General features: G+C 41.5%; 1 protein-coding gene across 3 annotated transcripts in view; it reads left to right on the plus strand.

The window, feature by feature from the left end:
- The window catches only part of GRIA1 (glutamate ionotropic receptor AMPA type subunit 1), a 281,186-nt gene that overhangs the window by 141,960 nt on the left and 111,610 nt on the right, over window positions 1–27,616 (plus strand). For all 3 annotated transcript variants that reach the window (XM_090288461.1, XM_090288460.1, XM_090288462.1), the window contains exons 3-5: window positions 5,186–5,425; window positions 7,818–8,002; window positions 12,660–12,713. In XM_090288461.1, the coding sequence (XP_090144587.1) occupies window positions 5,186–5,425; window positions 7,818–8,002; window positions 12,660–12,713 (479 nt within the window). The remainder of the gene's footprint in view (window positions 1–5,185; window positions 5,426–7,817; window positions 8,003–12,659; window positions 12,714–27,616) is intronic.

The raw sequence follows: 27,616 nt of genomic DNA on the forward strand, positions 1-27,616 counted from the left end.
CTCTCTCTGCCAGGCTTTGCTGCCGCTGTTTCTTCCACCTGAAATATCCTTTACGTGGGAGGACTGCCCCATACCCCTTCTCCTGGCTGATTGCTGCTTATCTTTCAGTGTCAAAGCTGGGATACCCTCTTGGAAGCCTTCTTTGAGATTCCCAAAGGTTGAGGTTAGGGGCCCCTGCCTGAGTCCTGAGCTCATGCCTACCACAGCATTTACACTGAAGTTGTCTATCCCACTGTCAAGGTGACAGTCCTGGAGATCATGGCTTGCCTAGTTTGCCATTGCAACTTTAATGCCTATAGAGGGGTAGATATTGATTGTCACGGGGCAGATGGATGGGTAGGCAGACAGATGAATGGACCAACAGAATAACAGAGGTGGTATATATGCTCTTCATGATTCCCAGGGGATGCATCGAGCACACCACTCAGTTTTGTTCTGTTCTAATGCCCATAGGCCCCAGTGCAATAATGCTTCTTTGGCATTAGGGGAAGGCAGTGTGCTATCAATACATAAGGGGACTTTCTAGAAACCAAAGCTGACCCATGGGCTAAGACTATTTCCTTCCAGCCCTGTGGAGGGAAGGAGGAGCAGCATTTCATGGAGGTGAAGAGCTCAGGCCCTGTGGTCAGACTGCTGGAGTTCAGATCTTGGCTTTGCCTTGCTCTGGTCCTGGGCCTCCCTTTCCCAATTTGTAACCTACCTCATAGGATGAAGGGAGTTAATGCAAGGAAATGTTCTTGGCACACTGTCCGGCACTTTGTAAGTGCTTAAATGTCAGCTCCTAATTATTACTCTGAGAGGCATTACATGCAGCACTGTGGTCTCAAATGGAAGGAACCACACACAGGCCAGCTCTGCTCTGACTCAACATCAGTGGGATGTGTCCAGAGCACAGTGAGTTCCGATGCCTTTGCACGGCCCCACGTCTTCTCTCCTGCTGGTTTTATCTAACAATACAGCCTCTACCTCTAGCCCCCTTTCTGATTTGCCACTTCTCATCTACTCTTTACTAGGTAACAAAATCACACAACAGGTTAAAAATAGTATCTTAAAGGCACTTACATTTAGTGCTAGGACTTTGTTACAGTCAGATCCAAGAACTCACAGTCTTTATCTGGTTTCTGGGTTTGAAAATGCACACTGGAGGTTGCTCAAAGTTTAACCAGCAAACAACTAAAGTGCTGTCAGTCAGTAAACATTTTTCAATTTTTAAGACTAGAATCTAGAAGGTTGGAGCCGGAAGAGACGTTATGCAGTCCAAACCATCTTTTTACAGATGGGAAACGGAGGCCCAGGGAGTGTGGAATTTGATCAAGGTCACAGAAGTATTGTGTGGTCCTCCAGGCCTGTGGCATCTTGTTTAGTACTTTTCCTATAAGATCATGCCATCTTTTCAGATTGACTGTTTATTGTGACAGATTCAAAGAAATGCCTTACAACTATCAAGTAATTATGTTTTTCAACATGTAATCAATGACTGTGTTCTCCCATAGGCCTTAGACCTACAGAGTCAGTATCTCTCTCTGTCTGTCTCTCTGTCTCTGTCTCTGTCTCTGTCTCTCTGTCTCTTTGTCTTTCTGTCTCTCTCTCTCTCTCTCTGTTGCTGCTTAGGCTTAGCTGAAATGAGGAGCCAGATTGAAGGTCAGATGCTCAGCAACTCTGGGATCCAAAGTCCACTCAAGAAAACCCAGGCCTGGCTACCTCCCAGCCATGCTCTTTTAGAAAGCAAAGGATAAATGTTACCTATTTAGCCTTAAAGCAGGTTAGAGAACTCCATTTAAGGGAATAGAAATTTCTAAAACAGGAAAAATAGGGAGATAATTGGAGGGGAGAAAATCCTGGCCTCTTATGTTCCAAAGACTTGATCACATCCACTTGCTCCCATGTCTTCCACCCTGTCTCTTCCTTTCCTCCTCTACCTCCAAAGTTCTAGCAAGAAGCACCAAACATGAGGACCCCAGAGACCCAACTAAAGGTGTGGAACCAAGTAGATGACCTGAGGGACTAGATCAGGAACATAAGATTTATATCCCACAGGATAATATTTCACTGCTGCAAGGGGAGAAGAGATCCTAAAAATACCTTACAGAGTATAATATTTTAGAGGGTTTATGTGCTTCCTATATTCATTCACCCAGTAAGATGGATTGTGCTTTTTGAAAAATCTATATTTAACATGGGCAGAATAATATACAATGTATGCTTCCCAGTAGAGAAATCCATATTTATGGAAATCTTGATTCTGGCAATTATAATAGACATTTAATGACAGTGCCTATTGTCTGCCGCAAGCGGATAGCATGTCCTCATTAGGGTGAAAGAGAAATAGTGTGAGTGGTGAAGGATGAATAGCTCCTGTAGAGGAGAAAGAAGTCCAGAGTGACCCAGCAGTCACCTCTGTCAGGGCCAGCTCCTCCTCATCCCCTCCTGTGAGCACTGTGACCCACTCCTCAAGCATCTATCATCCATCCATTCCACAAATACTATTAAGCACCTACCATGCCCCAGGCACTATCCTGACTTTGGGGCACAAATGAGACTGGCTTCAGGAAATTAACACTGACCCAAGCAGCCATAGGTATATACAAGTAAAGAAAATGATTTCAAATAATAATTAAAATACAAGCAATAAGACAAGGTGATGTGATACTTATGGGGGGAGGGGTGTAGAGTCACCATTTAGGAGAGATGGTAAAGGAAAGCCTGTTCCAGGAGGTGAGATTTGTGAACCTTCAACTTGTACCATCTATTAAAAAGAAGTTTAACAACAGAATGATGGTTATCCCAGGGGAAAGAGGATGGGGGGAGGGCAAAGTGGGTGAAGGGGTCAAATATATGGTACTGGAAGGAAACTAGACACCAGGTGGCGAGCATGCAATATAGTACACAGATGTCAAATCACTGTATTTTTCGCACTATAAGATGCACCTGACCATAAGACACACCTACGTTTAGAGGAGGAAAACAAGAAAAAAAAATTCTGAACCAAATGGTGTACTAAAATATTTAATAAAATATAATAGAATAATATTTCAACCATGTAAAGTGAACAGCAGTCAATAGCGGTTTTAAGAACCATCACCACTGTCGTTAACAAATGAGACTTTAACATTCAAGTACTCTTCTAGTTTTCTGGGAACCCCAAGAACTCATCATCGCTAGTGTCAGAATTTTTGGGTGTCTTTAATAACAGACATTGAGGGAGTTAAGAGGTATCACTAGTTGTAACAGTCACTGACAGTGTCACTATCCTAGCTAAAGGTTCTGGTGGACTACCCCAGTGCCTGTTATGGCTAGTGATACCCCTTAGTCCCCCCAGTGCCTGTGTTACTACTGGCGTAGTGACCCCAGCATAACTCCCTTTATATACTACAAACTTCAGCATTTATGGCTGCTCACCCAGTTACTGCTGGCCTCCTCACACAGTAATCTGGTGTGCACTGGAAACAGTATGGAGCTGTAGCATCTAACAGAGCCAGTAGCCAACTGAGAACATGTTACTTCAGCTCCACCCACCTGCCTCTCATGATTGGCAGAGCTTAAGACACAGTGACTGGTGATTGGAGGCAGTTCTACTGACACAGACCCCACCCAGTGTCAAAGACAATTGGCAACTGGCACTGTGCCTCATACCCGTTATTAGCCTCAGCTGATTCGATAGGTCAGCAGTTGTAGCTGGGAGTGTCAGGAGGCTCTCTGCACTCTCCCAGGTCCTGGGTGATGGGCAGAGGTGGACAGCAACTGACCAGACACCCTGAGATTCAGCAGTAAAGTGGGACATTTAAGTGTCCCCAGGGGGTTTGCAGGGGCCCACCGCTTCCTCTTCTAACAGCTGTCACCACCTCTGCCAGGTCAGGTAATACACATCACGGTCTGTGACGCAATATTCGCTCTATAAGATGCACAGACATTTGCTCCCACTTCTGGGGGAAAAAAAGGTGTATCTTATGGAGCGAAAAATATGGTATAATGCTATACATGTGAAGAGTATATAATGTTATTAATCAATGTTATCCCAATAAATTTAATTTCAAAAAAAGAAAGAAAAAATCAGAACAATCATATATCTGGTTAAATAATGAGTTTGTAATATTAGTTTCCTGGGAAAGGCCTAACTGAATATAGACATCGCAGAATCAGCTCTTCAACTTTAACAACAACCCAAGGCTGAGTTAATCAGTCTCAGGATTGAGTGACATTTGTCTATCAGTCAACCTGGCCTTCCCTGTTTTCTCATGCCTCACAGCTCTCAACTCCAACTTCAGCCTCACATTCTTTAAATGTGTATCATTTGCTTCACACTTGGAGTTTTCCTTATTTTCTAATGAGATTATTATAAACAAATTGTTTATTTTAATAAATTCAACTTCTATTTGTAAAAAAAGAAAAAGAAAGTTTAGTATCCAACTGACCTGGAATGTGGCTTTAGACCTCTTTTTCTGCATTATATTCTAACTAGCAGTGTAGCCAACACAAACCAGAACTGGTAACTACACTGGGATCTTACAAAATGTCTCCTGTGGGGATGTTCACACAGCCAAGCTATTACTATGGCTGATACACTAGGGGGCCTAAAAAATCAGCTAGCAGGATGTACAAACACAAAATGAACATCGGCAGAAAAATGTACACCAAAAGCTAAGGGTAGGCTGGGAAAATCAACACTTATTTTCTTAAGCATGAATCAGCAGCAAGCTAGCAGACCTCCTTCTTCCTGTAGCATCAATATCTCTCCACAGCTCACATATATCCTAGCTGTACTACCTTGGACATGTTCATTAAGTTTCTGGTCCCTGCTTTTCCTCTTTAAAAGATGACCCAGTCATACTTTTCCTACCTCAACAAGGTTGAAAACAATTTGTATACATTTATACTTAATAACCATGACAATATCTGGCATGGAATTGACACCTAATAAACACTGAATTAGATAGGCAGGTGTTTGAGCTGGACAGAAGAATGGGTGAGCGGGATGCATAGATGGGTAGAATGGATGCACAAATGGATAGACTGGTAGGTTGAAAGGATGAATGGAATGATTGGTTGGTTGGATGGGTGGATGGCTAGATGATGGATGGGTAGATGATGGGTTGGGTAAATGCACTAGTGGATGCATTCATTTTGGAGCCACCTGACAGCTTGTCCGCAACATCTTCTCTTCATTAATTCTCCTCTTCTCTTCCAGTCTGTTCCCAGTTCTCCAAAGGAGTCTATGCCATCTTTGGCTTTTACGAACGGAGGACCGTCAACATGCTGACCTCCTTCTGCGGGGCCCTCCATGTCTGCTTCATTACACCGAGCTTTCCCGTTGACACATCCAACCAGTTTGTCCTTCAACTGCGCCCTGAGCTGCAGGACGCCCTCATCAGTATTATCGACCATTACAAGTGGCAGAAATTTGTCTACATTTATGATGCTGACCGGGGTAAGCCAAGGACTAGGAGAGGGAGACTTGAAAGCTGGAGAGAAAACTACCAGCAGGAATTAAAAAACGATGCTTTCTTGCCTTCTTGAGAAGCATCAGGAAATAAACCAGAAATGCTTTATTTCTATGGACTGGTTTTTCAGTGGCTAATCTCTAACTCATGGGAACACATCCTTTGAGAGAGTAATCCTCTTAAAGCACCATGTGTCTACAGCTCACCAACTTTCCATGGTTCCTGAGTCCAGACCTAAGAGTTCAAGGACCTCAGCTGAGTGGCTTATGGACCACAGCAAGGCTGTTAGGGGCGTAAACACTGGAGTCTAGCAGACCTGGACTGAATTCTATGTTCTCTTCTCTCCAGCTGTTTGACTTCAGGCAAGCACTCTTTGCCTCAGTTTAACATTCATGTAATAAGGATAAAATTCTCTGTGCCCTCATTTTCTCATCTCTACAATGAAGATAAAGCTAATCTCTACTTCATAAAGTTGTTGTGGGGACTGAATAATGACTGCAAAGTGCTTGTCAGTGTCTAGAACAAAATAAATACTCCAAGTCCTCTAGATAAATTAGCCATTATGATCACCATCACCATCATCATAATCCACTCTCCCAAGCCTTTATAATTCTGCCTCCACCTAAATTTTGAATTCTACATCACATTCTCCTAGAAATTCCTAACCAATTTTCTTCTCTGCTTCTTTACTCATGCTGTTCCTGTTTTCTGGAATGTGCTTCCCTACTCAAATCTACATACGCAAACCCCTTCTCTCTTTTAGAGCCTGCTCAAACACCACTTTCTCTAGTTCCGGATCCTTAAATAGGAATTCTGCTCTTCTTTTCTAACTCTTGTGGTGATGTGTATTGTACTGTCCTACCTTCCCCTTGTATACTCAACTTAGTTATTGGTATAAATAAATGGGTCAGGCAAAATCTGGAAATTGAGCAGCGCATTTTGTTCCCAAGCAAAGGGAGGTTTTGTAGGTTGCCTGTGGGGAGGGAGGCTTAGAAGACATTTGAATGGGAATGTGGCTTGTGAAATGGTTTTTTAAGAAGAGTTAGACAAGCATTATTCAGATGAGAAGGAGCCAACGGGAGAGACCAGAAGCACTTTATTCTATTTTTCTTTCCTCTCCTTAGTTTGATGATTTTCCTTCTCAGACAGCAGCCATTGTGAATATCACCAGCTCAAGGGCTTTGCGACATAATGAAACTTGAATCCTGAAAGTGGCAAAGCCAGGAAAATGCAACTTCAATTACCAAGCTGTGTGACCTTGGTCAAATGACTAAATCTCTCTGAGCCTCAATTTCCAAATTTGTGAAACAGGGATAATAATGGTAACTACCTCATAGGATTAAGTGAATTGGAAGCAGGAAAGCTAGCAAAACAGTGCCAGACACATACTGAATTTTTACTGCCATACTGAAACAAACGTGGACTAAAAAAAGAAACAAAGAAACAATCTAAAAATAATGCTTAAGACCAGATACCATATTGGTCACTATGGAAGGAATTAGCAGTATCACCAGGAGACAGAAATAATATATATGCAAAAGATTGATTAATAATGCAAGAGAAATCACTGTTCGACACTGGCAGAAAAATGACCTCCACCTCCCTCCCAAAGATGCCATGTCCTAACTCCTGGAACCTGTCAATATGTTTTATTAAGTGGCAAAAGGGATTAAGATCACACATGAAATTAAGTTTGCTAATCAACTGACCTTAAAATAAAAAGATTATCCTGGATTTTTTGTCTGGGCCCAATTTAAGCACAAGGGTCCTTAAATGTGGAAGTTGGAGGCATATGAGTCAGAGTCACAGTGTGATGTGAAAAACACTTGACCAGTCATTGTGGTTTTGAAGACAGAAGAGGCCATAAGCCAAGAAATGCAGGCATCCTCTAGATTCTAGAGAGTCAAGAAACTTTCTCCCCTAGAATCTCTAGAAAGCAAGACAGCCCCATTGACACTTTGATTTTAGTCCAGGAAGACACATTTCAAATATCAGACCTCCAGCAGTAAAAGATGATAAATGTGTGTTTATCATCTTATACTGTGTTTATGTTGTTTTCAGCCACTAAATTTGTAGTAATTTGTTACAGTGGCAGTAGAAAACTAATAAACCATCTCAAAGATGAAACAAAGCAATACTGAGTAATGGGCTCCTCTATCATTTAGTTACAAATTAGTATAGAGTAGTTGATTTCAGTACATTGAATACCAACTATGTGAGAGGCAAAGTATTAGGTACTGAGATATACTGAACATTCATGAATGTGATTGACAGTTATTAGACGCTGTTTAGATATTAGTCTGGCACATTTAATAAGCAGTTACTAAATGCCTGTGTATCCTGATTGCCACTTCTCCGTCCTATTCACCCGACCTCCAGGTTTGTCCGTCCTGCAGAAAGTCCTAGACACAGCTGCCGAGAAGAACTGGCAGGTGACAGCAGTCAATATTTTAACAACCACAGAAGAGGGATACAGGATGCTCTTCCAGGACCTGGAGAAGAAAAAGGAGCGGCTGGTGGTGGTGGACTGTGAATCCGAACGCCTCAATGCTATCTTAGGCCAGGTAATGAGCACTGCAAAGGCTCAGGGTGGGTGTGGGAAATGGTTCCAGAGGCACCTGGGTGCCCTGCTGCCTAGGGTGTTACAAAGAGACTTCTTGACTAGATGAAGCCAGATGCCTTCCTTCTCACATCCTGTAATTGGCCAACTTTAATTCTGAAATTTTATGAAATAGTACAAACAACGGGAGCCTTGACAGAGGGCTTCAAATGGTGCTCAGATCGGTTGACTAAAAACTTACTTCCAGTGTTCCCCTTTATGGTTATAAAGCAAATTGCACTGCAGTGTAGAGTTTGTGAAGGGCTATCACATTAGGGACACAGCCTGTAGAGCCAGCTTCCTGGGTTCTGTCACTCACGGATCCAGTATTTGGCATCCCATTCATTTGGCCCACTGACCTGTTTTAAGAGTCTAAGGAGGCAGTAGGCACTTCCCTTTCCACTGTTTCCTTTAATACTCTGCTGTGTCTGAGAAGTCCATCGACTGCACATTCTGTGAAGGGGCACTATAACCTCAACGGTTTCCAGCCAGAGTTCTCTCTAAGCCATGGTTCCTCCGGTTCTCACAACTCAAGCCTGTGCTCATCACAGAAGTAGCAGGCCTTTGTGTAGACCACTGTCTTTTTAAATTATGTGTGTGCATTCAGATGAGCTAGCAAGGAAGTAGATTTTGCCAACATTTTTGAACAGTGCTATGTAATCAAAAATGGTAGGTTTAGGGACTTGACAATATGACAAAACTTGTTAATGGCACTCAGGACCCCTGCTGCCTCCACAGGGAATCTCAACCCCAGCTTAGCAGTCACTCAGAGGTCTCAGCAACAGTACAGGAGAGACGTGGAAAGTCAGCGAGTCTTGAAGGCATTAACCCTGTGTTCCACTTTACAAAGTGTGGGTCTTACCTCCCCTCTGGGTAAGAGATACCAGCAAAAACTTATTTCCATTGAGACGGGAGTTCTCTGCGCTGGAGTCAGGGGATTTAATTCTAGTTAAACAAGACTATCTAGGCTAAGAGCAGAGACCCAGGAGACAGAGTGGCTGAGACTAACACCGGCTCTAGTATTTAGTAGCTCAGTGACACTGGGTCAAGTTTTTAATCTTTCTACATCTCAGGCTCCTGATCTGTAAAATGGTCATACTAATAATAGTTTCCTTATGGGGACTCCTGTGAGTAGTAAAAGACTCTATACATGTAAAGCACTCAGAATAGAGCCTGCCCCACAGAAAGTGATATATGTAAGCATTGCCTATTTTTGCTGTTTATATTGCCAACTAGTACTGTCTTCTTGTATCACTCCCTCTTTGGGCATAAGTGGCCTCATCTATAAAATAAGAATGAAGGTCCCTGTTCCACAAAGCTGATAAAAAATTAGATGAGATAAAGGTGGGAAATGTGCTGAATGGTAATTAGGGATTCTTAGTAGACTGATGACTTTTCCTCTATCATTCCACAGCAGAAATAACAGTCAGTGCTACTATTTTCTGAGTGCTTGCCATATACCAGACACTATGCCAAGCCCTTTCCATGTGATATCCCACTTCATCCTCATACCAATTCTGTAAAAGAGCATCTATCAATCCCGCTGTTTTATGATATAAATGAAGGAACAGGGGACTATCCTTGCCCAAGAAGTCACAGCTCACATAGAAGAAAAGCAGAAAGTCAGACACAGCATGGATTGCCTACGGAGCCCAATCTCTTAAAAATGCCACATTTCAGCTTTGCTACCTCCTTTGCCAAAGGACAAGCTTATATTTTGTAAGGACATAACTTGTTTGTATATTATAGCATATTCACTTTGTAAATTGTCAAATTCATCTATTCTGGAAATTAAGACCAAGAGCTGAAAGGACCTGTAGATCCCTTGATTTACCACCTGCACTCCACATTTTATGGGTGGGATGACTCAAGAGTCAAATTGGGCAAATGATTTGCCATCGTTCAGATAACTAGTTAGTGACAATGATGAGTCTAGAATTTACACCTCCTGACCTGCAGTCTGGTGTCTTGGGATCATCCTAAACTATAAAAACACTCAGTAATCGGGATCTTTTCAGTCTGATATAACTGTTCTGCCTAAGAAGGGACATAGTGATTCCATATTCCAAGCAGAAAGCCAATTGTCTGTTTCTGTCTCCAGCCCCCATGTAGAATATTAGTCAACGGGGGTAGAGATCTTTGTCTTGTTTTCTTCCCTGCTGCATCCTCAGTGCCTTCAACAGTGCTTAGCACTAGTAGGCATTTCAAAATATTTTTTGAGTGAATGTAAAGAATACAGAATGAATGAAGGCTCTAAGAAAGATCCCAAATATGAGATGGGTCTGGATATCTACAAGTAGCCATTGTCAGGGGTTTATTCTGTAAATAGTGTAAAGACAGTGAAAGTTTATGATCAGGGAGAAGGGTTATTAGTATAATGCTTTATCAATATATAAGACATCAAAATATATACAGTAATGTAGTCATTAACTTCAGAATGAGTTAGAGATGAGAGAGACCAGGACCAGGCTGTCTATCACTCCACCCTGTATCATTGTCTTCATAGTGCTTCTCAGCTACTAAAATCTTGTTCATTTATCTGTTTATATATTTACCTTCTGGCTCCCTACTAAAATGTCAACTCAGCTCAGTGAGGGCATGGGGACCTTGCCTCATGTGGTCATAGCCTAGTGCTTGGCATATAGTCCATGTTCAATAAATATTTGCTAACTGGATTAATTAATCATAGAAAGTTTTACGGAGTTAGGTTGGATGAGAACTCAGCCATAAAGGTTATGAATAATCAGAGAGAAGGGAAACAGCATTCCAGACACAAAAACTGTGAATTAAAATCATCCAGAGGAAATGAACTTTGAAGGAATGGGGTCAGTGAAACAATGTTCCCAAGTGAAATTGTACGTTACCTTTATAACAACTTTCTTAGTTTGTAACCCTATGTGCATATTTCTCTCTATATCTGTTTAGGATGGACCTCCTCCCAGTAAACTGACATCCAGGAGGGCAAGCATCATGCTTGTTTCACTGCCCACAGTATCCCCAGCACAGTGCTTGGTATATAGTGAGCACTTAGTAACTGTTTGTGAAAGGCACGTAGGCGAGGAGGGAAGGGAGACAAGTAAGTGGGTGGGAAGGTTGGTATTAGATTGAACCATAAGAAATTGCTAATTTTCATTGGTCAGAAGTCATCAATTATCAGCTAGTTTCCTATGTTTCAACCTGTAATTTTATCTTGCAGAGATTAGTTATTCACTGCTTGACTGCAGTGGGTTTCGAAATATCTTTTATTTGCTGTTTTGTGTTTATTAGAATCTGAATAGGTTTTTGATAAAGGTATCTCATTGTTGAAAGAGCAGCAAACCATTTGACAAGAAAATGAAAAAGTAATGAAGAATTATTAATAAAACTATCATCCCAATAGTATCTGAGCTTCGTGGTCTGAAATTTCAAAATCTAACCATTGTTTCAGGGTACTCATTGTGTGCGCTTGCATTTAATTATTCCCTACATAAAAAATATGTGAGCCGCTGTGCACATGCATCCAATTAAGGAGATGTCAGAATGTGGATTTTCATAACCTTGACAATTTATTCAGTTAAGAGAAGAAGCCCAAAATATTTCTCACAGGTTTTATGTCTCCTTGCAACAGTGCAGGGGAAAAGGCACTGAGCAGGGTGTACTAATCCCAATTTAATGATTAAAAAAATGATAATAAAGACACAGATGAAGTTAACTTGCAGGCAGAGTCAGGACTGAACCAAAGCCTGCCGTCTTACCTGTTCCTTGAGAGGTATGTCTGGCTACCCAAGCAAATCTCTGGGTAGTTCTTTCCATAAATATTTTTCCTGCCCTCAATGATTAGGCATAGTCTGCCCATTCAAGATGGAGGAGTGTTTGAGGACCCTGGTTCTTCATAACTAACCATATCAGATATCATATGGAAAGGCTCACCAGATTCAGGTCTTTGTCCTGATACTGCCACCAGACTGCTGTGGGATCTGGACAAAGCACTTTCCCTTTCTGGTCCTGGACTTCCCATCTGTACAGTGAGTCGTTGGCCCAGACGATTCTGACATTCCCTTTCAGCTTCTGGGTTGAGTGGCCCATTAATGTCTGAGTACCCAGCTGGTTTAGAGGAAAAAGCACAAAATTTGGGGGAAGAAAGAACTGCATCTCAATATGGTTCATGCAAGAAGTTAAAGGTCAAGAACTGGGGTGGAATCATCGATTTACCCATCTGATTCAAGCAGCAGACCTTGTCATGACAGTGACAGGGAATTCAACACAGCCTAAGAGTCCCACCAGGGAAGAATCTCCATGCAGGGGAAAGAAGCGCCCTTGGGGTTATGATAACGCCACTCTACCCCTGGAATCAGACAAAACTGATTTCAAATGCTGCATCTGCCACTTACAGCTGGGTAACCAGAGGGGGCTTACTTAACCTCTCCATGGTCAATTCCCTATCTGTAAAATGAGGGCCTCCAATGCCACTATCATGGGATGGTTGGAATATCGCAGCTGGATTACTTAGGATAGGGCCACGTCGTAAGAGGGCCACGTCGTAAGTACTCAATTAATGTTAGTTCCTGTTATTATTACTGCTGTTCTGGCTTTAATTGCTAATGTGATTAATGAATCCCCTCCCTTGCAATTTTCTTTTTTAGATTATAAAGTTGGAGAAGAACGGCATTGGGTACCACTACATCCTTGCAAATCTGGTGAGTACAGCACAGTGCAGGCGCTCAGCTTGTGGTCTTTCCATGTTTGGGGCTCCAGCTTTCTACCAGGGTCCCTAGCTGGTGGGAACAGCATGGGTGAAAAGGGCATTTGGAGCTGCAAGACAATGTCTGGTCAGTGCCAAGTTTAACATCTCCCCTCCACATCCCTGACTGTCAAACCACAGCACACTGTTAGCAAACCTCTAAACTCGAAAACGGGCTTCATCAGTAGTCACAATTCTAGTTTTAATCGATTCTGTCCCTTGGCAATAAGGACAAAATCACCAGAAATGATAATTTTATAGTTTATAAATATAAACACTTAAACCATAATTATACTAGCATTGACAAATCTTTACCCAGAAACAGTTTTTCAGCATGAACAATATTATTTCAATTTAGTTTTTATTTACTTTTCTACATGGCATAGATGTCTTTCTTAAAATATTTGTTTTCATTTTAATGTCTTGTAGGCCTTTTCATGGGGTGCAATTACTTTTTATGACATGCAGACTCAATTTATCAAATTTTTTGTACATATTAAATTTTACCTAGTAACATGTGTCCTTTTGAGTTTTCTTTTGCAGACATTATTTCTGGCAACTTTATTTCTCCTGGGTCATGCTTTGCCTGTCTACCTTTTTTATCATGAAGTGTAATTCTTCCAGCTGTTTTTTTCCAAAGTTAAATGTGATTTTTTTTTGCCTTTAGCCCTTTTTTAAAGAGCTTTATTGAGATGTAATTTATATATCATGCAGTTTGTTCATTTAAAATACACAATTTAATGTTTTTTTAATACATTCACAGACTGTGAAACCATCAACAGAATCTGATTTTAACACTTTTTCATCACCCCCAAAAGAACTTAGTACCCAGTAGCTGTCACTCCCACTCCCTGCCAAACTCTCCCTGCCCTAAGCAACCACTAATCTGCCTTCTATCGCTACCATTTGCATGTAAATGGAACCACACAATATGTGCTATTTCTGACTGGCTTCAGTCACTCAGCATAATGCTTTAAGGTTCATCTATATGGCAGCATATATCAGTACTTTGTTTTATTGCCAAATAATATTTCATTAAATGGCTATATCATGTTTTGTCTATTCATCAGTTTATGGACTTTTTTTACTATTATGAATAATGCAGTTATGAATATTTGTGTACAAGCTTTTCTATACACCTAGACGCAGAAATGCTGGGTTATATGGTAACTCTATGTTTAACATTTTGAGGAACTCCAAAACTGTTTTCCGAAGTGGCTGTATCTCCCATCAAATTGATAGCAAGTTTTTATATTGATTAAAGTATTTTAATCAATAATAAATTTTGCCATGTGACAATTAGAACAATTGTCAAGTTTTCCATAATGGTAGCTTTTCTACAAATTTTGCTTCTTATCCTGGCTTGTCTTTGTAATTTTCTGTGTTTCCATTGAGGTGTGATTTTTAGCTTTTAATTTTTAACAAATTCTATCACATTCAGTTTTAGCCATGTTATTTTGTGTTGAATATTCCTCTGAGTAATATTAATTATTAATTAAATAAAAGAATTGATATTTTTTACTTACGTTTGGAATAAAAGTCATTAGTAGAACAAAGGAACAGGATCTGTGTATATATTTTATGGAAAAGGTCAAAATGCAGAATCTAAAAATGGGACCAAACACCTGCCTGAACCTTACCATCCTCTCCCTCTTTCTGGCCTGATCTCCATCCTTATATTCCTGCCTAACTCTTCTTTCCCCGTCCATTGATCCTTGCCTCAACTGTCCCAATTATTTCAGGCTCAGGACTGGAAATCAGAAAAGCATACTGAGATACATTAATCTAGAGCCTACTGTTAATGGCTAAACATGTTATTTTTCTCAAGGGTGTTTGCATTTTAAATGGAATGTGGCTGTCCAGAGTCCATCCCTAAAAAACAAAAACAAAAAATGTGCAAGGATGATATTTTTTACTTTATAACGAAGAAAATCCTGGATAGTCCTGGAATCCCAGATTCTTGGTGCTAGAAGGGGCTTTGGAAGTCCACTGAAGTCTCAGCTGCTTGTAGGAAAACAGCATCAACAAGGTGATGTGACTTGGCCTGGAGCACACAGCAAGTCTGCGGCAGAGCTAGGCCCAGCAGCACAGTGAGTGGGCAGCACCCCACTGCTCTGGGGGTGTCTGAATGCAGACCATGCAGGAAACCTGCTACCTGGGAAGCTTGAGGGTGGGGGCATACGTAGTCACCTGTCCGTGGTAAGACAACTGAGACCTCAGGGGTCTCAGAGCCGCTGAAAGAGTCCAGGTAATTACATCACCAGCCTCCATCTGTTGCCAGGTGACCCCTTGGTCACAGCATCACCAAGTCAGCGCCTTGGGTTTCTGTCTTCTTCTGATCTGCATTCTTCTTTTCTGACCTAATGAGCTCTCCAATTCCTACAACTGCCAACTAATAGGATGCAAATTGCATATACCATCCAAATACAAGAGTCTTGCATGTTCCAAAAGATTAGTTGATAATTAGGCTTCAAATTACTAATTAATTCAGTTTGAAACCTAGTTGAGTATTTGGTGTATGCTTTTCTTCCCCCTTCAGAGGAATAATGCAATTCATAAGATGATAATTTTTAGAAATTCCGCCACATAATTAGCCTGCGGCTGCATGGAACTGACCCCCTCCGTCAGAGTGTTTCTGATTAGGCTGTAATTATAGAGTTAGAAACCAAGGAAGCTTTTGAAAGGCTTAACAAAAGGAAGGAGCTTCACTTTTTATTTTGCAGTTCTTTCTGAACCTGTTGGAATGCACTAGCTTTAAAGGAGTCAGTCACTTTGGAGGGATGCGAATACCCAGCTCTGCAGGTCTGCTCGGAGACGGGCTGGGGAGAACTCTATGGACAGGGAGTCAAAAACAAACACAAAACCCTGCTTTGGTTCAGACACCACCCTTAGCTGTCTGTGTGGTCTTGGACAACTCTGCAGTCCTTCCTTTCCTCATCTGTCAATGGGGGATAACAGTCCCTGCACTACATGCTCCTAGTACCAGACCCAAATATGTTGTCAAATGCCACCATGTTTGAAAAGTTGGAAGTGATCTGCATATGTGGGGAATTCTTACTTCATACAATAAAGCTCCCCAACTTTACATCACATAGTGTGTGTTTATATTTATGTTTATATGTGTATTCATATTTTTGTATGATAGGATAGACCTATGTTTATATTTTCATAGCCTGGGTATGTCTATAAAGTGAACTCGAACCATACAGAAATTGGCGAGCAATACCATTATTTCTTAAAGAAGTCTCTGGGCCCTGGAGCTTGCTGGAGGACCCAGTTAACCAGTCTGGCTCTCCATCCTCCTCCAAACCCCAGCACTGACTCCGTGCTCACTCCCTGCTCAGAGGCTGTGGCCAAACCAGACATCTACCAGCTGGAGACTTCCAAAATTACAGCTCTATCATTGTGGTGCATCAGCAGCAAATCTTAGACCAAACCAGTGTTTCTCAAAACAGAGGCCCTGCGGGTCCCAACACTGCATCTGCAGAGCGAGTTTGGGAAACACTGAGCCAGCTAACAGTTAAATGTTTTGGTGTCACTAGGACTGCAAACATGAGTACTCAAATCCTGGGAGAAATGACCAGATTATTAATATTGAAATAAAGAAGTACATTTAATATTTCTTACAGAGAACTAGCAGACCTCTGAGAATTTATAAAGGGTCCATCAGACCCGTCTGAGAAACACTGAAGGTGCTGGTTATCTCTCAGTGGGAACCATTTGGTGCTTCCTTGGTGGGGGGCAGGGGTGTTAATAACAATAATAACGGCAACCTCTTCATTTTTATAGCATTTTACACCACTGGGTTTTGAATGTCACAATACACATACTGCTGTGAAGCAAGCGAGACAGAATACACTATCCTCATTTCAAACATGGGAGAACTGAGGCGCAGAGATGCTATGTGACTAAGCTGCAGAGGAGGAAGGCAGACACCCAGTCAATGGAGTCTGGCTCTTGGGAATCTGACAAAAACCAAGTGATGTGGGTGTAAGAACAAGACAACCAGGCTAACCTGACGCTAAGCCACTTGAATCCCTAACAACAACAACAATAATGACAACAACGACAATAACTGCTACAAGTCAGTGAACGACTGCTACATCCCAGACACTGAGATAAATACTTAAGCATTACCTGTTAAACCTTCACAGTAGTCCTTTGAGGTTGAAAATATCATCCCCACTTTTCAGATGAAGAAATGAAATTCAGAGAGATTAATGAGTTTTCCAAATTTATAACGTTTATAAAGTGACAGAGCTGGGCTTCTCCTCCTAGCCCATCGAACCCCAAGGTCCAAGTTTTTACTACTGTGCCAAGTGACTTCTGAGCATGGGGAGTTGGCAGAAGGTACAGGGGAGGGGGACTGAGTTTAAATCTTGCCTCCAGTTGCAGCAATACACTGAAACTCCTGTGGATAACTTTCCCATTATACACCGATAGTACTTTATCATCATTATAATTTCTCGTGTAGAAGGCAGCTGATAGAGAGGCAGTGAAGTCAGGTCACCCATGGTCTTCCTGGGGTATTCAGGGACCAGGGTGCTTAGCCATGTCCATTGTGTGGTTGCAGATTAGCTCCTGTGAAGTGTTAAGAGTTGGAGGCTTTGGTCTATGTGGCATCTCATCCAAGCCTCAGCTCCATGCTGCTGCCCTTCTGCTGCATCAGTCCTAAGAAGAAACTGTTCTCTAGTCTCCTTGCTCCCTTCTGGTAAGAAATCTGTCTATGCCTTCTGCAAGGCTGAGCTTGCCCACTCTTCTCTGCACCTCTCTTCCCACAATCTCAGTACCATACAGTCACCATTAGTTTCTGCAGCCTCTGGTTATGTGGTACAGTAGTTGGGAAAAGGTCAAACAGGCCTGAATTTAAATTCTGGCTTTATGCTTATTAGCTGTGTGACATTAGTCAAGTTACTTACCCTCTCTGAGCTTTCACTGCCTCATCTGTTAAAAAAAAAAAAAAGGAATAATGAGATATTACCTGCCTCCTCCTGGGGCATCATGAGAATTAAGCAAGATGAAACATTATAAAGTACTTGTAGTAATATTTGGCAAAACAAGCACTCAAATATTCATAATTACTAATATAATAATCATGGCCATCACCATCATAATCATCATTAGGGGGAAGAAGATGTCAATATCTGGGGACAAGAAGATGTCAATATTTGAGGTCCCTTAGCTCCCTTCCAGACTAAATTTCATCCACAACTGATTCACAATTATATAATGTCTTCCTCCCTGTTTTTCTGTAAGCACCTGGAGGAAGGAATGTGTCTGCCTTGTTCACTGATGAATTTCTACTGGGCAGATGGATCCAGAAGTGATGACAGGGTGACACAGGCCAGGCCCAGCTGGAGGAAGAGGGTGGAAACGGTCAAGACCCTTTGAAAAGAGAAAGGGCTGTCTCAGGGAATGAGTTCCCCGTCTCTGGTGTCACGCAAGCAGGAACCAGATAGACAGGAAGGCGATTAGAAGTCCTCTAGATCCGTCTCTACCTGCTCATTCGCGTATTTGTAACTACATTCATATTCCTGCTATCTGTTTTTCTTTTTAGTATAGACACAAATATATTACCTTTAGTTCATATGGAATAGGGGTACAAACACTGTTTATTTCCTGAGAAGTCATTTTACTTATTCATTCATTCATTCATTCATTCATTCAGTAGCTTTTTAAAGAACATCTGCTACATGCGACTCACTTTGCCAGGCATGCGGCCAGTGGTTCTGTGACGAGTGGACCCTTGCTGTGGTTTCAAGAATCCAAGGGTTCCTAGGAGCTCACCTTACCCAGCCCCTTATATTACAGTAAGGACACTCAAGGCCCAGAGGAGGGAAGCGACCTGCTTGAGGTCTCTCAGAAGTTAAATGCTCACTTCCTAGGTGTTGTAAGCATCCTATGAGGCAAGGCCAAGTCTAGGCTGCTCTTTGCATTCATACCACATATTCTAGAATAATCTACTCTAGGGACCCCTGATAGTTTCTGTGCCCCTCAAAGTAAGGGGAGGTTATATTCCCATTTTATGAGAAAAAGGAGGCTCAAGTTGTTGTAGGAACTTTTCCAAAGTTGCATGGCTGAAGATCTCAAATTCTAAAAGACTAGGCTCATTTTCCACTGGGCCACACTGCCCAAGTTGGGGAAACCTTTGCAACTCTTAGGCCTGATATTATAATTGAGCAAAGCTGAGAAATAAACACTTCTCCTTCTGAAACTACCCAGGTTTGAATTCGGACCTACAAGCTGTGTGAACCTGGGCAAGTCACTTTACCTCTCTATACCTCAGTTTCCTCATGTATAGGTGGGAATATAAATACATAGCTCATAAGATAAAGATAAAGAGTTAATTTATGTCAAGTTTTAAAACAGTGAGTTTAGCAGAAGCCTGGGGTCTCATCCTAACTCTGCCACTGATTCATTAACATTTGCAAAAAAAAAAAAAATTCCATTTTTTGAGGGTCTCAGTTTGCTCAAGATTTGATACCATGTATTCACAAGGAATTAATTATCAAAAGGACCTTTCTAGATGTGAAATGTATGGCTCTAGTTTTTCCACCTCTCTCTGTGGTCTGAAGGTATCACAACAAAAGTCTCAAACCACATTGGCTCCCTTCATCACAAGGCGAGAGGCTGCTCCATTAATGTCAAGCATACAACGTTTGTTCTTTGCTCTTGCAAACTGTGCACACCTTGGCTGATTTGGCTATTCCATGCTGGGTCAGGGGACCATTTCGGATATGCAGGACAGTGGGTGCAGCTGCTCTCCCAGAGCATGGAACCCCCTTGCCACCACCAGCTTAGGAGCAGGAGGCACAGACCCTCAGAGCCAATTCTGGCAAATGGTCAGGGTAATGTGTTACTATAAGAGTTCAGTCCTCACTTCCTTACTTGTCCCTCTTTTGGAGACAGAAATACAGATAATGTAACAGGAGAAACATAGAGCCCATGAGACATGGGATTCTAGTTGAGTACTTCCTATGTGCCAGGCACTGTTCTAAGTTTGACATATATTAATGTAGTTAATCCACACAATAACCCAATTAAATGAATAATATGTTATAGTGAAGGATACTGAGGCACAGAGAGGTTCAGCAGCCCACTTGCTGTCACACAGCTATGAAGTGGAAGAACTGAGGTCTGAATCCAGGCTGATGTGTACAGGCATTCCCTCACTCATTGCCCCTGTCACCCAGACTCAACCTCAGAGCATGCATATTTTGTGCTTAGAGGAGTCTTCCATGAGCTCTTCATCCAGCCAAAGCCTCCTCTTCTCTCAGGCTTCGTTGCTTCTACTGGGAAACTGTCTCTAAGCTACAGGGTCATGGCCTGGTCTACTTCTTTTGCTCTGTTGTTACTTGGGTAATATATTGGCCTTTGTCACTAAACCTTAAGTAACTTGAGAACAAAAGCCATACCTGTCTTTTTCTCTGCTGCATCCCTTTGCCTGGTATGTTCTTGGCAATATTGAGCACTCACGGATGAATGAGTGAATAATTAAATGAATTAATGATTAATAAGATTATTCCTTTCCTCATTGCCAATAGGTTTCGAATTTACCATGTTTGAACTTTTATTTTTCATCAAGCACTCAGGTGCTACTGTATATCAGGCCCTATAAATGCTTAAGATGGCATTTCACCAAAGAAAAAGTGGCTTATACACTCTTTGCCTGACCATCTCTGGATAGGAAGGTTTTGATCACGAAAAAGGAAGTTAGTTTTGGTCTGAAGTCTGCCAGGAGCTTCAGCAAGAAGGGCCCACTCCAGACTAGGCTGAAACTTGCATTGACCTTTGGCTCTTGCTCTGCAGTGGCCCTGGCCAGGTGTCACCCTGCCTGCAGCCAGTTAGTTGAGAGTTCAGATGAAAGGAAGCTCTAGAAGACCAACTGATTCACCATGTAGCTCACTTCTGCACCTGTGCATCGACAGACCGCTCAGTTTGGGGGCCCCTGATACCTTGCCATGAAGTGCAAGCATCTTATCCTAAATCCCTCAGCTGAGAGAAACTGGTTTGTGAGACCTGGATGTGGACACCTGTACATGTGTGCATGGTAGGGGGGTGATGTCTGTGTGTTTACAGATATCCAAGTGTACAGGTACCTGCTTCCCTGGTTTCAAATGTACTTGGATAAGTTAACACTTGTGCTTTTTCCCAAGACAGATGGTGTTTTTAGCTGATGTAAGCACAGCTACAATGTCTTATTGACTTGTTAGGAACCAGACTGGCCTGTGTGTTACCAGGGATTATAAAGGGTGAGAACACATTAAAGGTTCAGTTGATTAAAGTGAATAAATAGGAAAATGTGAAGACTGTGATGCAGAGACATGGTTAATTAAGGACACAACTAAGTCCTCAGTCCAGGAATATTCCATAAATTCACATATGTCTATATGCATGTGCACACACCTGTGTGATGGCAGAACTGCAGGTCAAAGCTCGAAGAGAGAAATGAACTGATTCAGAAGTTTCCAGACTTTTTAGTTTAAAGCTCCATTTTCAGAGAGAATCTTGGGGAGAACCCCAGTATGCAAAACAGATAAAAGGCAGAGCTGCTTCAGAAGAAGAGAGAATGGTGGGGATCTCAGACCCTGTCCTTTGGCCTTCCCCCAACCCAGCATGGTAAGCCCTAAAATGCTTGCAGCCACAGAAGAGTTTAAAAGATCACCGAGCCAGCCTAGGCCCTTATTTTGCAGATCCACACACTAATGCAAGGAGTGGGTGAGACCACTGCCTAAGGGCAAATAGCTCATGAGGTTCAAAGACAGGACTGAACTTCCACGGTTGCCCTTACAACTCTTTTCCTGACACATCTTATTTATGACCTAGTTCAGAATATACTACACAAAGAAAGTCAATGAAAAGACCTCTTTTGTCCACAAGACAAAAGCAGAGACTGAGAGGTGACAGGATGGAAGCTGAAAAGAAAATCATGAAAGGGTGTGCAAAGACATTTATTTGTTGCCCATTCCTTCAGTCCTCAGCATGAATGAAACAGTCAGTCTGCTCCAGGCACCGTGTTGTGGACACTGTGAGGACCAAGGTCCCTGCCCTCTAGGAGACCCCAGTCTCCTAAGGCTGAAAAGAAGGACCAGTGCAGTCTGAGAGAGAAAGCTAGAGACCTCCAAGAGATGGAAATAAAGAGCATACATTAAAGAAGCTGAGGACAAACATCCTGGTCTCCCGGAAACCTGCCAATTCCCTCTTGGTCTGAAGCTGCAGGCCAGCCATTCCAAGTGCTTCATTGCAGAACTAAAGCTAAGCAAATCACATTGACTGTACCACTGGTCATGAGGCAGAGCGTACAGGGTTTAGAAAACAAGCACAGGCTCTTGCTACTGGCTGAGACAAAGATCTCTGCCCCTCACTAGCTATGCTATATTGGGCAGGAGCCTCCCCATTTATTTGAGCCTCAATTTTCTAATTTTCAAAATGAGAATGATAATAGTACCCATTTAACCAGATTGCTATGAGGACTAAATGAAATAATACAAATAAAAGTATTTAGCGCAGTGCCCCCTACAGGGTAGAGGCTTGATACATGTAAAGCATTATGGTTGTTGGTTTTACTATTATTTCACCCACAATCTGCCTCCCATGACCTCTCCCCCTTCATTGGTTCTGAAGTGCCACCCAGAACCTCAGAGAACGAATCTTCCACCTCTTCCCCACGACAGTCCTTCTGGGATTCAAATACATCCTTTGCTTGATCTTAGTCTTCCATTATTTTTTAGGTTGATCAGCCCCATTTCCTTTGAGTATTTCTAATATAACAAGACTTTTCTAACTGTACTTCCTTACGACTACCCTCTCTATGGAGCTGTCATCTGAGAATTGATCCGGCAATTTGGGGAAACTCAGCAGGTACAACCTGTGCCATTTAGAGTACAAAGGGCAAGTTCTTTGATTTGTTCTTATCTTACCTCTTCTAGAGCTCAAGGGAATGAGATGGAGGAGTGCTCTTTCCCATGTCCCAGGGCTTATTTCATAAACCTTCTTCTTGGCCCCTTTCCCTTAGCGATGCTGGATGCTCCTTCTTCCTTCTGACGGGTGTAGTGTCCAAACAGGCAGGATGATGAGAGCTGAACAGCTGAGCTGTGACCCCTTGAAGGCACTGCGGAGAAAAAGGATAGCTGGCTTTGAAGATAAAGCTTTTCATCCTTCGAAAGCCTTCCTATATGCCTGCCTCCTGTTCTCTAGGGCGCCTTGCCTGACCCAGTACCTGGTTTTCAAACAGTTCTAACACCTGACCTCATTTGACCCACTGATAATGATGATGGTGAATTTGATGATAATAATTGCTAACATTCATTAAGCACTTACTATATGCTAGATGCAGTTCTTCAGCGCTTAAATGTATTAACTCTTACACCAATCCTATCCTGTAGGCGCTATTGTATCTGCAGAGAACTGAGCCTCAGAAAGGTTAAATAACCAGTAAGCCCACATCAGTTCTTTTGCTTTCAGGTGCACATGATAATTAATAGTCATAATGATAGCCCAGAGCCTGGTCATCACCCTTAAAACATTTTCAAAATCTTCACAGCAAGATGAAAGCATGTCTAATGTAGTTATAGCATTAAATATCTCTTTAGGATATCATAATTATTTGAAATGCCTTTTCATTCTAATCCTTTGAAATTATAATTGAAAAACGATAGATGAAATAACTGTATTAACTAGTTTACTTAATTGAACACTTTTACTCTGAGTCATTTTATTCAAATGGCTGGTCAGCACTGAATTGCCTCCCACAGTAAGTATATGGCGGCAGACAGATTCCAATCCCACCTAATCTTCTAACCAGTCATACAACCTTAGGCCACAAGTCTCCTCTCCGGACCTCAGTTTCCCTAACTGTACAATGAGAAGGGTTTTTTAAATCATTTTTAATGTTATTCTGTTACATTTCTCCCAATTTTTCCCCCTTTACCCTCCTCTGCCCATCCCACACCTGCTCCCACGGTCAATTCCGACCCCGTTGTCCATGTCCAGGGGTCATTCACACATGTTCTTTGACTAGTCCCTTCCCCTTCTTTCCACCACCCCTCCCCTCCCGCACCCCCTCTGATCACTGTCTTTCTGTTCCATGTTTCCATGCCTGTGGTTCTATTTTGTTTGTTAGTTTATTTTGTTCATTAGATTCCTCTTATAGGTGAGATCATATGGTATTTGTCTTTCACCAACTGGCTTATTTCACTTAGCATAATATTCTCCAGTTCCATCCATGCTGTCACAAAAGGTAGGAGTTCCTTCTCTTTTCCAGCTACGTAGTATTCCATTGTGTAAATGTACCACAGTTTTTTGATCCACTCATCCACTGATGGGCACTTGGGCTGTTTCCAACACTTGGCTATTGTAGGTTCTTTTGAATTGGTGATTCAAGATTCTTAGGGTATATTCCCAGAAGTGGGGTCACTGGGTCACAAGGCAGATCCATTTTTAGTTTTCTGAACAAATTCCATACTGCTTTCCACAGTGGCTGCATCACACTGCATTCCCACCGATAGTGCACTAGGGTTCCCTTTTCTTTGCATTCTTGCCAACACTAGTTGTTTGTTGATTTATTGATGATGGCCACTTTGACAGATGTGAGGTGATATTTCATTGCAGTTTTAATTTGTATCTCGCTGATGGCTAGTGATGTTGAGCAGCTTTTCATGCCATCTGTATGTCCTCCTTGGAGAAGTGTCTGTTCAGGTCCTTTGCCTGCTTTTTAATTGGATTGTTTGTCTTCCTCTACAATGAGAAGTTTGATTTGATCTCCAACCTCTTTGCTTCAGGCATCAGTAAACTATAGCCCATGGGTCAAAGCCAACAGCCACCTGATTTTTTTGGCTCATGAGTTAAGAATGGTTTTTACATGTTAAAATTATTGGGGAAAAATGAAAAGAAGAATGATATTTCTTGAAATGTGAAAATTATATAAAGATTACATTAAAAATTATGAGCCATGCTCATTCATTTACTATTGGCTATGGCTGCTTTCATGCTATAATGGAAGAATTAAATAGTTACAACAGAAATCATATGGCCCACAAAGCTTAAAACATTCACAATCTGGCCCTTTACAGGAAAAATTTGCTGACCCTGGTACCAATATGGGGTAAGTGGGCACGAACAGACTGCATATATATCGGAGGCTTGGGAAATATCTAACCAACTTTACGAGGTTGGTGTCAAGAAGAGAAACCTGGTGTTTCCTCCCACAACTGTTCCTTTAAGATAGAAAGCTGTGCTGGAAGGCCCCTCTTTGGCAGAGTAATACATTTGTTTTGGGCTACTAACTGTGTCAGCCACACTGCCTAAGGTTCTTTGTCAGGGGCGCTCTGGAACCACCATCCCAAAGCTAAGTTCATATGTCCCTGCACTAGCAAAGCAATGCAGCACGCTTCGAAGAGGACACGTTTTAGGGTTGGAATACTGGTTGAATCCTTGCTTGCTGTGTGATCTCAGAGGACTTTCCAGAGGTCTCTGAACCATAGCTTCTCAACATAAAATTGGGATGAATACTCACCCATTTATGCCCACTGTGCATGTTCATCTCCCAGGGTTATTTGGGGGGCTAAATAGAATTATGTATATAAAGCATATAACAGAATACTTGTCTCAGGATATGAGCTTTAAAAATGTTTAAAATAAATATAGAGGTGACTCTTGACTAATTTTTTTTCATTTTTAAATGATAGTAACTTCATAATTTTCAAAAGGTTGTTTAGATAAAGTTATATAACACATAAGAAGTGGCATTTTGCCATTATTGTCATTTTTGTTATTCTTATGAGCAATCTTTCTGGAGCTGTGTTTCAGTAGAGCATTTAACAGCACCCGTGTTAATTCCAGGCCAACAGATAACAAATTAAGCAGGGCTCCCTTACCAGACCATAACAAAGATTCAATGAATACAAGACTTCTCTTCCCTCTTCTGCCACTGCCACCTTCTTCCACTTTCCAAGGACTAACAGATGATTCTTAACTAGCAAGGCACATCAAAATTATCTGGGAATCTACTTTTTTTTTTAACAATACTAAAAAGAAAGTATACTCACTCAATGTATATAACAGAAGGGTATAAAATAAGCAAATGCCTGACCTCTCTTATCTCCCACTAGTTAGAAATAACTATTTTAAACCTTCCCTGTGTTTCATGATTGTGGTAATTTCCTCCATATATCTACATAATATGTCCATGTCTCTGTTTCTTGCTTTATCAACTTTAATCCCATCAGTGACTCCACATTAGAAAGCTGATGAGTCGTTTCATACTACTCTCTACATCCTGTCCTCAGTGTTTATTAGTTATGTTATTACTTGAAGTTCTTCTAATGACTGTCTTTATCACTTTAACACATTGAACCTTGGCTTTTGATCCACTAGTATCAGAGCTCTGCACAAATACAGATATCCAATCTCCTCTCCAGGCTCCGGCATCACAATCCTTAGGGATGACTATTGTGAAAAAGCTCCCTTAAGTATTCCGATGGGTCCCTCAGGTTAAGGATCTCTGTCCCCAGAGCCTGCGGTACACCAGCCAGTTTATTTGCACTTGAATGAAAATGACAGGCAGAGCATTCTTTTCATGTCACCCACTCATCAGTCACACATGGGACAGTGTGAAATGCCACGAAGATGCTAAAAAAGCAGACAGGAGCATACTGACTGAACAGCTCCTCACAAAGCCCCATTTTAGATGAGAAACAGAGTTACTCTGTGAACAGCAGCATCTGGTGCAGTGCTGGAGGGACTGTGGAAGGAGAATGGGTTTAGGAGACCTGAGTTCTCGTACTGAATAACTTGAAAAGGAGCATCTTGTGGATTAACTTTATTTTTATTTAATAGTCACAGTGTACAGAGCAAAAGACTCAATATTTGGGGGAATGTTATAAAAATAGGCAAAATGGTTCAAAGAGAGTAATGACCATCAAACTTTACAGTTTGAATCTTTAATAGAATATAATTAGCAATGTTACATCCTTATAAAATATTATATAATAGCATAGATGAAGTAAATAAAAAATGTACTAATTACCAAATATTATGCCACCAGGTTTTTTTAAAATAAAAATGGCAATAAAAAATTAGAGTGACTTAATTAAACCTTTTTTTAATGAACGTGGTCAGGGGAATAGAATGAGTTGAATTCTCCAGTTCACTGGTGGACAAATAGTTAACACTTTTATTTCCCCTTCATAGTCAAGAATACTTTTCTGTATTGGAAAAGTACATGTTCTTACATTACAGAGAAATCAAATTTAGTAACTATAAGAGATTCATTTCTTTGTAATTAAGGACACTGTAGAGTTTCAAGATTACCATTCCAGAATAAAATCTTCCATAGAAGGGATGACATAAGCTATTAGGTGAGTGTGCATTGACCCCATGTAATTCCCTAATTTTGTTTCTTCCACCTAAAATCACTGGTGTGAGCATGCTCTATCTTTCTTTGTCCAATCCTTCTCAAGGGAGCAACGGATTTCAGTTAGAGGGTCCTATCAGTTGGATGAGATGTAACTGAGGTTGGACTCCAGCAACCTTGTAGTCAGACATTCTGGTGATGGAGTCAGGTGGCATTTATGTTTGAATAAACTCTGCCATTTCCTTTGGCCTCCATTATGTTCAAGACAGGGCAGTCAGAACGAAATGCCCGGGAGCTTGTTACAGATTTTCAAATGACAGAATTTGACTGCGGGAGATCATTTCCATTGCATTCTCTCAATAGTTATTTTATGAACAAAATGTTCTTTTTAAAGTCTAAAAATTATGTGAAACCTCTCAGCTGTGCATTAGCTTTTAACCAGTGGTGGGATAGCTAGGCTCATAGGTAGTATAATGCCTTTAAATGTATTTTGGGTACAAGAAACC

Source organism: Furipterus horrens, unplaced genomic scaffold (assembly GCF_987537825.1).
Source record: "Furipterus horrens unplaced genomic scaffold, mFurHor1.1.pri manual_scaffold_10, whole genome shotgun sequence".
Lineage (NCBI taxonomy): Eukaryota > Metazoa > Chordata > Mammalia > Chiroptera > Furipteridae > Furipterus > Furipterus horrens.